At 30.0% G+C, this 12,507-nt stretch overlaps 1 protein-coding gene and 1 long non-coding RNA gene across 6 annotated transcripts in view; both read left to right on the top strand.

The window, feature by feature from the left end:
* LOC136968084 (uncharacterized) overlaps positions 1-12,507 on the top strand; it is a 385,441-nt gene that overhangs the window by 250,904 nt on the left and 122,030 nt on the right. The gene's annotated exons all lie outside the window — the stretch shown is intronic.
* The window catches only part of LOC136968080 (ataxin-2-like protein), a 75,747-nt gene that overhangs the window by 48,373 nt on the left and 14,867 nt on the right, over positions 1-12,507 (top strand). For all 5 annotated transcript variants that reach the window (XM_067262046.1, XM_067262045.1, XM_067262044.1 and 2 more), the window contains exons 11-14: positions 938-990; positions 4,597-4,800; positions 8,174-8,411; positions 10,051-10,166. In XM_067262046.1, coding sequence (XP_067118147.1) covers positions 938-990; positions 4,597-4,800; positions 8,174-8,411; positions 10,051-10,166 — 611 coding nt within the window. The remainder of the gene's footprint in view (positions 1-937; positions 991-4,596; positions 4,801-8,173; positions 8,412-10,050; positions 10,167-12,507) is intronic.

Here is a 12,507-nt window from a genome sequence, read left to right as displayed (position 1 = left end):
TGAATAATCAGTCCTGGATGTGTTGGGCACTATTTCTCAATGCTTGGCTGTCCCACTGTCAGCCTAGTTGAACCTACAGTGAATATGATTAAAAGAATCTCTGCACCCTCAGGGCAGAAAGAATCAAAGAATGGAAAAAATTTATATTTAACTCTATTATTATACAAAAGAATAATTCTTCAGTATTGTTGATAATTGCATAAATAATTACTTGAAATGAACAAATATAAACATCTTTAACCGTTAGTTATATATTAAAGCCAAATGATTGTGCGATTATATCAAGCTTTGTTATAACTACTATTATTAATTAAATGCTAAGTAATTTGGCACTAGAGACGGATGTTAGGCACCATCTCTTGCTAAATTTAGTAACTAATTAAATTCATATTTTAATAATAATTAGTTTAGAAGGATCTGGAAGAAGAAGAATTTGCCCAAAGCAGGACTCGAACCACGACTCCCTCTTACTGAGCAATTGCATTGCCGTTTTGAAATGAAGACAATGTAATACTCTATTGACTAATAAAAAAAACTTCTGTACAAGGAATTTAATTTGGAATAGAAACAAATAAATTTCTCATTACATACTAAAAATTTAAATATATATTTTTTTGCATTGTATTAAAAAAAGTAACATTTTCACAAGTTGCAGATGAAAAGGTAGAAATACAGATGAAAGGCACTTATGTTTAATATATTTAAAAGTTCATTCCAATAAAGCTAAGTATCTGCGTAATTTGGGTTTGGATTAGAGTTTCTGAAGTTTCATTGTTTAGTAAATGATTATGGAGATACAAAATGTTGAAACTGTTGAATAGTAATTACTAAATATTATATTTACTGTTTTCTAATGTTTTTTACATTAACTTTATTATATAATTACTATAATTCTGTAACAGTAATTTGTTAAAGATCAATTAAAATTATGTTTTAGCACGAAACGAAAAGAAGACTGAAGAATTGAAAAAGTTTCATGCAACATTTAAGGTAAGAAAACAATTACATTTGCTACACTTACGTCATGTAAAACATACTTTGATTAGAATTTTTAATGTGTTACTTAAAATGCTACCAACTTTTATTTAACATTTAATTTGGCTTTATTTTTAATTTAACTTTGTGTTTCAACTTGAAGAAATATAACAAATTGGAAAAAATCAAGCATTTCCATTACTCTAATCTTTAAATGTAAATAATTTAATTCAAGTAGAAACAAAATTAACAGAACTGAAACAAAACAATATTTAAAGAGTTAAAAGAAATCAGAAATACTTATGTTTATAATGAAATTATTAAAAATACAAAATTATATATTTCTAATCAAAAATATCTATGAACTAATTTAGGAGTTTCTCAATCCTTGTCTTGCATTGGCCTCCATATAGAAAACATTCTTTTCAGTCGACTCCCTTAAAATTTGTATTTATATTCACTACTAGGTGTATTAAGAGACACAAGGCTTTTTTACATCTTTATTTCTGGTTCTTCCATATGCCGATACGCGTTTCGGGCTTAGGTCTCTCTTCTGTCGGCTGTACAATAAAACACATTATAAGTTTCTTATACTAAAATTGTTTTATTGTAACGAGGTACGACATACCATGACATGTGAGATTTCTTCCAGGTGGTATTGATACATGGACACTTCGTTTAAAATTGCATATTTACAGTTAAAATTGTTAAGATATCATTACAGTTTAAAATATAAAATTAAATTAAAATAAAATTACTATTGTTGTCAGCTTCATGTTTAATATCGTACATCTTCCGGTAAATACTCTTGACGCCTGTGGTAGTGGAATCTTTTTTAATCTCGTTGGCATATCAATATTTGTTTTAAACGATTATATTATATTATAATATAAATCAATCTCTTTTTTTATTTATTATTAAACCATTCTAATGATTATTACTATTATTATCATAATTGTTGTTGTTGATAATTTTTTTTTTATAATAATTTTAACCAATTATCATGGATTTTAACACTTAGGCTTTTATTACTGTTATTGTTTTGACTTTTCATTATTTCATAACTTTCTTTGAATTTCCGTTTCAAAAAATCAGAAACGAACCAATGGATAGGATAGCAAAGATATATAGCACGAAAAACGCAATCTATTCAATACATTTACCTGCAAGAACACCAAAAACTACATAGGTGAAACCAAAAGAAAGGTAGAAACACGCCTAAAGGAACACATAGCAGACATGAAGTATAAAAGAATAAACTCCGCCTTTTAAGAGCATTGTACAATAAATAACTGTAATATAAACAAAGATAAAGTAAAAATTCTACACAAAGAAACTAATTGGTATAAACGGAAATTCAGAGAAAGTTACAAAATAATGAAAAGTCAAAACAATAACATTAATAAAAGCCTAAGTGTTAAAATCCATAATAATTGGTTAAAATTATTATTAAAAAAAAATTATCAACAACAACAATTATGATAATAATAGTAATAATCATTAGAATGGTTTAATAATAAATAAAAAAAGAGATTGATTTATATTATAATATAATATAATCGTTTAAAACAAATATTGATATGCCAACGAGATTAGAAAAGATTCCACTACCACAGGCGTCAAGAGTATTTACCGGAAGATGTACGATATTAAACATGAAGCTGACAACAATAGTAATTTTATTTTAATTTAATTTTATATTTTAAACTGTAATGATATCTTAACAATTTTAACTGTAAATATGCAATTTTAAACGAAGTGTCCATGTATCAATACCACCTGGAAGAAATCTCACACGTCATGGTATGTCGTACCTCGTTACAATAAAACAATTTTAGTATAAGAAACTTATAATGTGTTTTATTGTACAGCCGACAGAAGAGAGACCTAAGCCCGAAACGCGTATCGGCATATGGAAGAACCAGAAATAAAGATGTAAAAAAGCCTTGTGTCTCTTAATACACCTAGTAGTGTGAATATAAATACAAATAAAAAGAAGACATGGTCTTGGAATGCATATTCCTTAAAATTATTGTTATTTCCCAAAAATTTGAGTAATATATCAAGTGAATTATTAAGTTAGTTAATGATTTTTCTGCATAATTGTTGTCATTGTATTTTTTGAGAACATAAGGTAATTTTCAAATAAGATTAAGTATCTGATTTTTTCATTGACTCACAATTGACTTCTTGAGTTCAATTGACCCCTTTCAAAATTCCATTGACCAGGGGTCTATAAATTCCAGGGGGAAAATTTTGTTATAAAAAAACTTTTTATATTATTAATTATTATAAAATGGCAATAAGCTTAATTTTGAGGCTAGTTATGACTTTTATAAAAAATTCTAAATGCTAATAATGATTTAACTTTTTTATTAAGTTCTATCTCTCTCAAGATATGGTACATGAACCCGTTCTATCTTTCTATGCTCCCTCAATCTTTAACTGCCAAAATTTAATAGCATGAATGTCCTTTATATACAAGTAACCATGCCAAATTTTTTTTTTAAATTTTACTCTATTTTGAAGTGTTAAACAAAATAGATGCCAGCAGGCAGTTTGTGCAATATATTTATTTTGTTTGTGCAAAATAAATATATTGAAAAATATAAAAAATTATATTTTGAAAGTTTGTTTTAATATAAAAATTATGACACACATCATCATCTAGTGTCAAAAACGTTCTGATGCAGAAAAGAGTATATTCAGAGTAAACAGGTTAGGCAAATGAGGTCAGTGTGAAATACTCGAGAACAACACAAGACAGGTTAAGTTAAGTTTTCTTTAAGTTTCGATATTTACTCTTGTGTATTCATTTTATTTGTATAAAGTTATAATGTATTAGCCTCATTATGTTTATGAGAACCTTAATAGCTATATTCACAAACAAGAATCAAGAGTTAAAAGTTAACTAATTACCATTTTGTCGATTTTTTCCGTCCGATGGCGAGATTATTATTAATCAGATTGGAGACAAGTCTGCCCAAGAGGGACCACCATTTATTTTGCGTTTCAGACTAAAAACATACACATATGGCGACAGGCCTTCCTTTTTAGGCTTCATGTCGCCAGTAGTAAAAAAGTCCTTTAAAAAAACACAAACATCCAATTAAAACTAAAGGAGTCGGTGACATACAGATAAAAAGCGGAAACACCCACTGGCCGGATGGTTGAAGAGAGACGTCTGTATGTTACCGACTCCTTTAGTTTTAATTGGATGTTTGTGTTTTTTTAAAGGACTTTTTTACTACTGGCGACATGAAGCCTAAAAAGGAAGGCCTGTCGCCATATGTGTATGTTTTTAGTCTGAAACGCAAAATAAATAGTGGTCCCTCTTGGGCAGACTTGTCTCCAATCTGATTAATTACCATTTGTTTTACTTTTAGTATGTAATTACTTATTGGTTTACTTCTAACTTTAACTCACAATCCTTGGTTACGAATATGGCCACCAGTTATCATTATCATTGTTGCCAACAGCCAATTTAATCAGTAAAAACGTTTCTATTGATTTGTTATTGTTTGTGAATGAGAATTTTTAATCAGTATTAAATTACATTTTTCTAAATGAAAATAATGTATATAATAATCATAATCTTGATATTAAATTTTCAATCTTCAGTTGTCAGAAGAAAATAAAGATGAACGAAAAGAGAAGCCAGAGGTAGCAAAAGAAAATACTAATAAAGTACCGGCCAGTAATGTAAAAGAAGATAAGGAGAAATCCGAAACTGAAGTAGAGAAAAGAAGCAGCCCCCATACAGAAAGTATTCCTACTTTGTTACGCAGTTCTACACTGAATCCTCACGCCGAAGCATTTATGCCGGTATGTAAAAATTTTTTTTTTTTAATTATTTCTTTTAAAAAGACAACCATATTGTTCACATATAAAGGTATTTTTGTAACAACATTACTTGTAATTATGGAAGTCAATAAAGATTTTCATTAGAATATTTTGCCAACTTTATATACTAAGTAATATGGCTTGACATTTTCAATATCAAATGATGCATATATAAGTTACTATCTGCTATTCATATATAATTATTCAATTGAAATGGCTGATGTTATTTTACATTAAAAATACAAGGAAGAAACTAAAATGTCTTCATATCTCCATCGTGTTCAATTATCAGGAACAAACAGTCTTCCTTTGTGAGATGACCTTTTATTAGAGGCTGAACCATTGTAAAAATATGCAAAACAGTTTTAAAGTGTTCGTTTATGTATTTTTAATTTTTGGCTTATCATTGTCAGGGATTGCTCTGGAAAATTTAAAAATATCACCACAGTTTTGCCAGTTTAAAAATTTTTTTGCCACTTCAAATTGTTTATTGCTGCCAGTTTTGTTTACTAATTAATGAAGGTGCCGGTAGTCATATCAGTTTGGCATCTGGAAAGCAAATGTAACACATTAAACTGCCACTTACAGGAGCAGACGTTCGAATCTTCGATTCAAACAAAACTTTGTGAGCACGTAGCCTTGAGCACAAACAGCTCCTCATCCAAATAATAGGACCCATATTTTAAACATTTCCAAAAGTGTGACCTCTGAAAATTTAGTGTTTAGCTTATAAGACTTTGGAAGTTTCATATCCAAGAGTGGCAGAAGCCAAGTGAATAAGATGGAACTAGTCGATGTAGGTTTGAACCTTCGGACTTTTAGCATATGGGGAGCACAATTTTGTTTACCCTCTTTGAAGCATAATAATTCCTGTGCTTTTCGTCAAAAATTTCTTAAATTTTGCAGGGAGGTTTGTTTATTAGGGAGATCGATGCTATTAAATTTTGGAGATTGATTAAAGGTTGAAGGGTGGGGAGATAAACGTGGTCGTGTGTATCTCCAGTAGGGTTGGACTTAATGATGATTTTACTTATTATTAGCATTTACAATTTTTTAAAATAAAATCTGTCAATACCTTCAAAATTAAGCTTTTCGTCATTTTATAATACAGTAGTTAAAATGTAAAAAGTTTTTTAATAAAATATGATAACAGTTGGCGCCATCAAGATTTTAAATGTTGCTGGTTTTATTTTTGTGTGTGACATTATTTTATTATTTTACCACATCATTAGCATTATTATTACTATTATCATTATTCCTTGCATTTAAAGCTTATAAAACAAGAGATTAAAAATTGTGATGTTAGTTGGAAGTTCTACATCCCAGATCTGGAATGTGGAACTTCCAAAGACTTTTAACCTAAACACTAAATTTTCAGTGGTTAAACTTTTGGATGCAGTGGAGAAGTGGGTCCATTTATTTGGACATGGAGCTGTTTGTGCTCACTTAAGGCTACGTGCTCGCTACGTTTCGTTAGAGTCTCTGATTTGAATGAAACTTCGGTCCTCCCCTTGTTAGCAATAGCAATCATTTTTGAGTAATTTTTTAATGAATAATTTTGAACAACACATTTGATTACAATGTCTAAACAATATATCACAGATTCTGCCATGTCAAATATTTTGCTTTAGTCTACTGGAAAAAGATCAAAATGGAAAAAAGTCATTCCAAAAAATTTCCCAATATTTCTGTCGGTCAATAAAAACATTCCCACTGTGGAAACACCGGGCGGCATTGCTCAAAACTGCCTCGGGTTCTTGATGTCACTTCCTACTTTTCTTCCGGAACTTGTCACGTGTGTCATGAAATCATTAGGGTATGTGGTGTATGGGACTCCCGTTGTATGAAAACTTGACATTTTGCTGTTTTTTCCAAAGGGTGATCTGTGATTCAATTTCACTCTGAATATCGAAACAAGCAGATTAGTGTTTTTATCATCACTTTAATAAAAATATTGCCAGGTGACAATTTCGTCACTGCAACGCAATCCCTGCATAATTTCAGTTCTGTTTTGCATATTTTTAGACATATAGCCTCTAAGAAAAGGTCGTCTTTGTAAAGGAAGACTCTTCCTTTGTGGTGATTGGACGTAATGGAGATATGAAGACATTTTAGTTTTTTCCATGTATTTTTAATTTTTCAATTTTTAAAACATTTCAGTGCAGCAATATTTTCTTTTATAGTACAATTAAGTGTTAATATGAAATATTTTTAATTGGAAGATTTTCTATTTTAAATATCCAAAAGCCAGGTTTTTTTAGATATACATTGACTTTAATCTTCTCTATGTTGAAATTAATGTGGAAGTGCAGTTTGTGGGATGATTTGCAGAGTGCTAAACTTGTGTTAAACAGTATATGGTTGCTGTCTGACAGTATGTGCAATATTATTGGTACTTCATCCAACGTAGAAAATGGAACTCTGCGGGTAATTCTTTAAATAAAAATTGCATTACGATATGTAAGATTTTTTATTGGAGAATTTGGCGTCGTATGGTTTCAGGAATTTTTAACTGGTTTATTGTACATGATGGTGTTTTGGTTTCATGTACATCAGCAATAGAATAAAAACCGCTGTAGAGAATGTGTATCAGCCAACATATGTGGGACGCCAGCCTGAAATACTTACTGACAACTGGAACAATTAGTTTAAAGACTGTAATGTACATAAGAAAATAAAGTGGATGTGAAAAGTCCAGTGTCTAGTGTCAACACTTCACGATGCCTCAAAAAATATAATTTAATCATGAAACTAAGTAATTTGCATGTTCATCTTTTTTAGAACATTCTACATTATTAAATTTAAAACAAATTAATTAATTAATTAATCACTATTATTACAAGATGGTTGTCTAACCCCATAGTTTCAACAATTAATGTCTAGTCAAAATAAAGACTGAAGAAATCTGGTTTTTAGGTATTTGATTATGAAGATTTAAGCTTAATGGATGTTGTAATTATACTTATTGTTTCAAGATTTACAATAAATATCTATATAATCTTACTAGTGAATATGCTATACTTTTGAATAATTTTTTTACTTTTTAAAATTTTTGGCCGATTTTGTATTTAGAGAGTTAACATTTGTATTTAGTTCTGTAGCATAGACAGACAGACACACATTTATATTTAAAAATTTATGTAGATTTTTCTGTTTTTGATAAATTAATCCATCTGAAATGTAATGGGAAACTAAGAATCAGGATGATAAAATAGAATAATTCCAAAGTTTGAATTATTTAATTAATATTGAAATTTTAAATTTTATTTTATAAGGAATATTACAATGTTTTATTTCAATTGATTAATAAGATAGTATTTCATTAATGCCAATTTTATTTATTTTATTTATTTAGAGAGCAGTGCAGGTTCAATCTCCTTTAACGTCTGTGCCATCGTCGACACCGCCGTTACCAACAAATAGAATTCAGAATCCGATTGTTCCTCTTCATCCACAATTGATGGCTGCAATGGCACCTCCATTTTATACTGCAATGGCACCACAATTTGTTATGGCAGCTACTCCTGTAAATATTTCTTTGGCACCACCTTTTCATCCTGTTTCTCTAGATAAAGGATTATCAAGTAGAAAAGGTAGAAGAAATTATTTTTTAATGTTATGTTTGTATAGTGTTGTGTGCACATGCGTGCATAAATGCATATAAATACAGTAGATCCATGATTTTAGTACTTAATTCCTATAAAATCATTGTTTAGCAAGCCAGACATCAAGAAGAAAACTAATTTTTTGCAGTCAGAGTATCATTTCTGAAAATAAATTTTGAACTATATAATACTGTGCTGAAATTGCCAAAAAGAAAAATAATTATAGATACATTGAGTACTTTAATATGAAAGTCCATAAAATCATAATGAAAAATTTATACTAGTTTTAAAATTAGTGGCATTATAAAACAAGTAGTCATAAAGTAGTGCTTAATAGTCATAAATAGAACAAACGTTTGGCAGATTTGTAAACTCTCACATCATACTATCTTCAAAATAAGCATTTCCTGCAACACACACACACACTTCTGCCATTGTCTATTCCACTTCATATCAGTCCTTGAGGGCATTTATTGTGATGTTTTTAGTGGCTTTTGTTGCTGCACCTTTCACTCTGTTGCTATTCTGGAATTTGCATTCCTTTAACTTCTTTGTTTTAGGGATTAGATAGCTTATAGCGACAAAACAAGAAAGTAATAAGTTTGCAATGAAATTTCTACGTCCTCCTCGGTTAGATATTCACTGATCAGGAATGATTGATGAATGCCAAGGCAGAAACCACAGCAACTAGAATTGTTAAAGGTATCACAAAAAATAACTTATGGTATTGTTTTAATAGATAATATGGATCCTTGCCGAAATATATTTTGTTGATGGTCTTCTGTAAGTACTTGTACTGTTAACATAATAAAAACTTATATTAAAAGTTTGGCTTATTTTTGACTATACCATATTCATACTACATGCAATATGTCCATTATGAGAATTAGTTAGTTCTATTTTGTCTGTTGAATCTAGTTTCAGTAATATAGGAGTTGCTCTGGAAAATTTTAAAATATTGTCAACCATTTTGCTAGGTTTAAATTTTTTTTCACCCTTCAAATTATTTATCGCCACTGCTTTTACTTACTAATTAATGCAAGTGCCGGTAGCCTTAGTGGTTTGAAGTTCAGAAAGCAAAAGTAACATGTTAAGCTATCACTTAGAAATGGGAATCGTTTTTGAATAATTTTTTAATGAATAATTCCGAATAACACATTTGATCACAGTGTTTATTTAAACAGTATTTCACATGTCGTCATGTTAAAATTTTTGTTTTAGTCTACTGAAAACAGATCAATGTGGGGAAAAAAAATTCTCTGAATTTTCTGTTAGTCGATAAAAAATCCCCAATCAAAACATTGGGCAGTGTTGCAGGAAAAGTGTTGTCTGTTCTCAACGTCACTATTCTACAAAAAGAATGTTATTATCTCTTGTTTTAAAAATGAAATTTAGTCCATGAAATATAATAATTATTTCAAACATTTTAATAAGTTTATCATTGATAATGTATTGAGATTCCTAAAAAATTTTGTGGTGATTTTCTTGTTAACTTGTGTACTGAGTAATCAGTAATAATGATTATAGTTAGTTTATTTATTTATTATAATTCCTTAAGATGATAAAATATATAACATATGACAGCTTTGTATCTCAAATTTTTGACTAAATTATGTGTTTAATTTAGCTGCTGCAACAGGAACTCCAATATTGGAAACTGCTCAAGGCCAATTGGCATTGCAATATCCACATTCACCAGGAATTATGCCATTTGCTGGACACCAACCATTGGCTTATCCTCAGGTATTCAAATCTGTGGTGTTTTCTTTGATATTTAAGTACATTTTGTTTATAAATTAATTTTCAAAAATACTACAGACTAAAAAAACAACACATAATATAATAATACATAACGCAATATATACAGTATATATATTTTTGAATAACAATTAGATTACAGTGTACTTTTGCTAATCTGAACTTTGCATAATCCAGTCTAATTTTGTTCATTTTTCCACATATTCACAACAAAGGATCAAGAGTTAGAGGTCAACCAATAAATGTTTACATACTCAAAGTAAAGTGAATGGTAATTGGTTAACTTCTAACTGTAACTCTTGATCTTGATACTGAATTTGGACATAAATGTTCCAGCTCAAGACAAAAACAGATTTAAATTATAATTTAAAAACACAACAAATTTATAAAATGGACGTATATTACACAAATATACATAAAAATATGTGACTAATACAGAATAAAAGTTTTTTAACTATATGTATTTGTCTGTAGTCCTACATGCATGTTCAGTAGAGTGTTCCTTATTTTCTGACTTCAAAGTTTTTAAATGCACACCTGCCTATTTTTTTCGATTCGCTCAAAAATATGTTCGTATTTAATTTTTTGGCAATCAAAGAATATTAATCCATGCCAACTTGTGTATCAATGTGTCTGGATATGCTGCACTTTGCTCAGGCCTGCACTGGTTGTTACACATGGAGCACTGTCAGTTTGTGTTCGGTTTCTGGCTGTGTTAGATGTATTTGTGCTCTGTTATACTAATAATATGTCATATGATTTACGCAGTTCCAAGAATGTGAAGCACCAAATAACTGTAGACAAATTGCCATCAAATAGACAAGTGCTGGCTATTTTATTTTAAACATAAGAGAGGTTAAGTAAAATATAGGTTAAATGATGAAGGGATTTTGTTGGATTTCTTACTTTTTCGGTAAAAGCAAGAATTCTGATAAGATCTCTTCAGCATTGTGTAAAAACTGATTTATATTTGGAGTGGAGAAAATTACAAAAAATTAAGAAAGTCTCAAGAGATTTTTAAGTACTGTGAAGCAGTGTTTCGAAACAATCTGAACACCTGTTTGATATCAATATGCAAATACTCTACAAACCATCAAATTAGATGAGGATAGAATTTTTACTGTCACAGAGACAAACAGAGCAAAGATACTGTCTTGTAGGTGTGGACTGTAAACTCACCAAAAAAGAACAGTCAAGGAAAAGGAAACTTTAAGAGAAGAAAAGACAATGTAAGCAATCAGTGGCATCCACCTCTTCAGCTGCACTTTCTCTCATCCTCTAAAGATGAAGATTGCACATTTTTCAGTATTGATGAATGCGGCGATGGTGAATCGTCTTTACAGTTTCTGGGTGATACATCAAGGCAGAATACTGTAAGATGTGGAACCAAAGATTTCATTACTGACAAATTAGTGGCTGCTTTAGACAAATGAGTGTAAGAGATGCTGTTTATATTTTTTAGGCAAAAGCAGAAGCATTTTGTTACAACACTGAAGAACTTTCTATTAATAGATCTTTCATACATTGAATCAGGCAAAATAAAAGTAAAGAATGGGCTGAAACCATTAAAGCTGCATTTAATGATATCTCTGAAATTCTGACTGTTCACTGGGATGGTAAGTTGTTAACTGCATCGAATGTGAAGAAGAAAGAATCCCAATAGTCGTGACATTTGGAGATAAAGAACGGTTCATTGGTGTTCTAAAATTAGAAAATGCTTCTGGTAAAGAGCAAGCATGAGCCTTCTGCAATAACAGGTTGGAGTTTGAAAAATGTTGTAAAAATTCTTTGTAGTGATATAATTGCTTCAAACACTGGCTGCTTAAATGGTGCGTGCATGTTCATTGAACAAATATTGGATACAGAGTTGTTTTTCCCCTGTTGCCATCACATCTATGAATTAGTCTAAAGAAATGAATTTGAAAGCAAAATATGTGAGATAACAAGTAGTCCTGACATCTCTCTCTTCATACAATTAAGAGAAGGTGAAATGTTAATGCTAGTAATTATCAAAGTGGTAAAGATTATGTAGAGGAGTTTTTCAGTGAGTTAGAACTTCAAGAACTGTTGGACTTCTATACAGCTGAACTGCAGAAATAAATGCCAAGAAGTAGTTACCATAAATTTATATAGCTATGTGTACTATTTTTAAGAGGTGACACAGAGAAGAAAATAAAATTCTGTCCTCCCTGGGCTATGCATCAAGCTCAATTGATGGCAAGAACAACTTATTCCCTAAAAAATGTTTCTCCTAAGGTTAAAACTTAAACTATTCATCAGAGAAGAATAAGCTTTACATGATATTTCTCTGTTTGTGATAACAGTT

The sequence above is a fragment of the Centruroides vittatus genome, unplaced genomic scaffold (genome assembly GCF_030686945.1).
Source record: "Centruroides vittatus isolate TY-2023 unplaced genomic scaffold, ASM3068694v2 contig_1388, whole genome shotgun sequence".
Taxonomy (NCBI): domain Eukaryota; kingdom Metazoa; phylum Arthropoda; class Arachnida; order Scorpiones; family Buthidae; genus Centruroides; species Centruroides vittatus.
The sequence above is the reverse complement of the archived record's forward strand: the minus strand, read 5'-3'. Positions and strand labels throughout refer to the sequence as shown.